Genomic DNA, 3,240 nt, shown 5'->3' with positions numbered 1-3,240 from the left:
ATATAAAAAAATCAACTAAAAAGCAAAAAATAAAAATGAAAAAATCTAACACATTCGTTAAATAGAAGCGTGGGGCGAAAACCATTTATTCGATGAAGACGTGCCATGCTTTTTTTGACGAATGTGTTAGATTTTTTTCAATTTTTTTTTGTTGATTTTTTATAATATTTTTAATTTTAGTCACTCGTTATTAAAGAAAAGCGTTTCTTAAAAAATTTTTTTATTAAATCTATATTATGGATATTAAATTTTAGGCTATTTTGTTCCTGGCACGTAGATAAAGCGTGGCGGAAAAATCTAAATAAAATTGATGGTCAAGAGCAAAAGGTAACTTAAATATTTAATTTTTTTGCCCACTCATCATATTCGTCTTTTAGGTTATCGTATACAAACAGTTACGTACCTTATTACAAGAGACCGATGTTACTTCATTTAGGGATATGATACAAAATTTTCAAATTTCTCTTCTATCTTCTGGTAATACCCAAGAATTTGGTCAATATTTTCAAACATGTTATCTGCACAATATGGAATCCTGGGCGTACTGTTATCGCTTGCATGCAGGAATAAATACAAATATGAGCATAGAACGAATGCATCAAACGATTAAATATTTGTATTTAAATGGAAGACAAGTACGAAGGCTGGATAAAACTATCAATATCTTGATTAAATTAATTAAAGACAAATTGTTTGAACGGCTTATTACGTTGAATAAAGGTAAAATATCCAGCAAATTACGAGAGTTACGGAAAAGGCACAAAACAAGTCTTAATTTAGATATGGACACCATTGTCATGTCTGAAATGGGCTGGGAGATACCATCAAGTTCAACCAATGATATCTATTTAGTTCAAAACAAACCCAGTTGTGACTGCCGATTAGTCTGTGATTTGTGCCAATCCTGTCTACATTCATATTCCTGTACATGCTTGGATAACAGTATAAGATGGAATATGTGCAAACACATACATCTTGTGTGTCAATTTATGAAAGGCCATCAAATTCAAGATACTAATGCAGATGAAGAACATATAATAAATACAGATGAGGTAAAAATTAAACAAGCTACAGAGCAAGCTAAATTTGTGGAATTTGTGAGTAAGTCTTGTAATATCAATCAAGAAAAAACGTCCAAACAACTGGAAGTTGAAAAACAGAAATTGATAGAAATACAAACCCAAATAATTCAAAATATAACAACTTTTGAACAACTTGAGGCATTTAAAAGTATTACAGCACCCTTGGTGCCTACATTAAGGACATTAGCAGAACATTCTGGAAATGAACTTAATATTGTGGCACTATCTCATGGCACACAAAACATTCCACACAATAAAAAAGTAGTTGCTCAAAAACGTTTATTTTCCACCAAGAAAAAAACTACAAAGTCAAAAAAAAAGCTGTTATCAAAACCTGATGCTGAAGAAACAAATTTGATAGCAAATCAATTAATGCTACAAGTAAATAATGTGCTGTTTAATTAGAATAAAATCTTTATTTGTATACATTATTAATTGGTTTGATTTTCTCACCTATTCTAATTCATTTTTTTTTTAATTCATATTGAAAATATTGTAGGCATTAATACTTTAAAAACATTTACTAACGTACCTACTCTGAAAGCAATTTATGATATTATGTCTGTCTTGTAACATTAATTCGTAATTTCATCAGCACCAATAATATTTATTAATACATAATATAATAATTTGAAATTCAAATAAAAATAAAACATAACCTTATAATATTATTGTTTGCATTTTTATTTGACATTTCAATCGAATGACCTTGAGAAAGCCAAGGAGCAAAAATATTTTATAATTTCTAGACGCGAGTTTATGCATTTGCCCGATTACTGAAATGATCATCACGAAACCGTCACCGAAAGATCACAATTCTTGTTGGAACAGTGGGAAGGACGATCCGATGACGATCATATTTTTGTTGGAACGGATTTTCTTTACTGCGCAGGATCGTTACCGTTTCCTGACGGTTCTCGGTCGTGTTGGAACAAACCTATCATAAAGTTTTTATGGGTAAAATATGAAGGTCCTAAGTGTAGCACAAATGGTTAAAAAAATGTAAAATGCCAATACTTGTTTTTTTATGCTTTTTCCGCAATTATTGCTATTTTGCAACAAGGGTGACTATTTTTTAAATTTTCAACCAATTCTGTATTGTAGTAAATTTAATTACGCAACTTTTATGTCAGTACAGCTTTTCTCAAAAATGAATAGTTTTAAAGTTATAATAAAAGAAATCGAATTTTTCCTTCGTATTTTGACATTTTGATTATGTAAACAATATTCCGGACCATTTGGAGTGGGAGGATATCTCAAATATTATTATTTAAGTTATTTTAAAGCAATTTCTGCAGAAAAATTTGAGTCACCTCTCAACGTCCATCTCAAAACAGATGCGCCCTGGACTATTACAAACTCTTGTCTGTAATCAGCTATTCTTATTACCTGTTCAAAATTTAGCCCTGTCCATGGTCGAATGTTTCTTAGCCTTGATAGTCTTTTCCTTCCTAGTACCCTATTTTTCTCGATCTTTATTTTCACTAGTAGTTGAGTATGATGGTATGATGATTTTGTATCTTTCACTGTGTCGAAAAGTTCTCGTTCTTTGCCTGTTCTAGACAGCACTTCTTCGTTGAGGTATTCTTCTTCTTCTTCGATATCCATGAAATTTTGAAGATTCGCAGGTAGATGCACCATCCACATTCCAAGGGCCTACAATTTATTTACGGATGATGTTTTCCACGTTTCAACTGCATATAGAAGATTCGACCAGAAGTAGCATTTCGATAAACGTAGTCGCCTTTCGAGTTTTATTCGAGAATCACATAGCAGTCTTTGGTTTTTTTGAATGATTTTATGGCCTGTTCTATTCTCGATCTTATTTCTAGGTCAGGATTTAGGCTGCTATCTATCCAATACTCCAGGTAATTAACTTTACTGACCTGTTCTAAAATATGCTCGTTTATGGCCAAGGTTTAGGTACATTATAATTTTTTCGGATTGACATTCACTTAGGTTTCCACATATCGAGTTGCTCACAGATCGGGTTGGTCCTGTCGATGAGCCATTATAGACCTAACTCGGAATCCGCAATCAACACCGTATCGTCGGCGTAGAGGCCAACCTTTGGACGAAGTGAATTGTGGAATGGCGACCAAGAACAAACAAGAGAAACAAAAGAAGATCTCAAACCAGATGAACTGATGGTGAATGA

At 32.3% G+C, this 3,240-nt stretch overlaps 1 protein-coding gene across 1 annotated transcript; it reads left to right on the top strand.

The window, feature by feature from the left end:
• Nucleotides 1–384: 384 nt before the first annotated feature.
• LOC126880684 (uncharacterized) lies at nucleotides 385–1,513 on the top strand. The gene has a single exon (XM_050644732.1). The coding sequence runs from the start codon at nucleotides 441–443 to the stop codon at nucleotides 1,485–1,487; it is 1,047 nt and encodes a 348-aa protein (XP_050500689.1). The 5' UTR covers nucleotides 385–440; the 3' UTR covers nucleotides 1,488–1,513.
• The last annotated feature ends 1,727 nt before the right edge of the window (nucleotides 1,514–3,240 follow it).

The sequence above is a fragment of the Diabrotica virgifera genome, chromosome 2 (assembly GCF_917563875.1).
Source record: "Diabrotica virgifera virgifera chromosome 2, PGI_DIABVI_V3a".
NCBI lineage: Eukaryota > Metazoa > Arthropoda > Insecta > Coleoptera > Chrysomelidae > Diabrotica > Diabrotica virgifera.
Note: the sequence above shows the minus strand (reverse complement) of the source record. Positions and strands in the feature narration are given on the sequence as shown.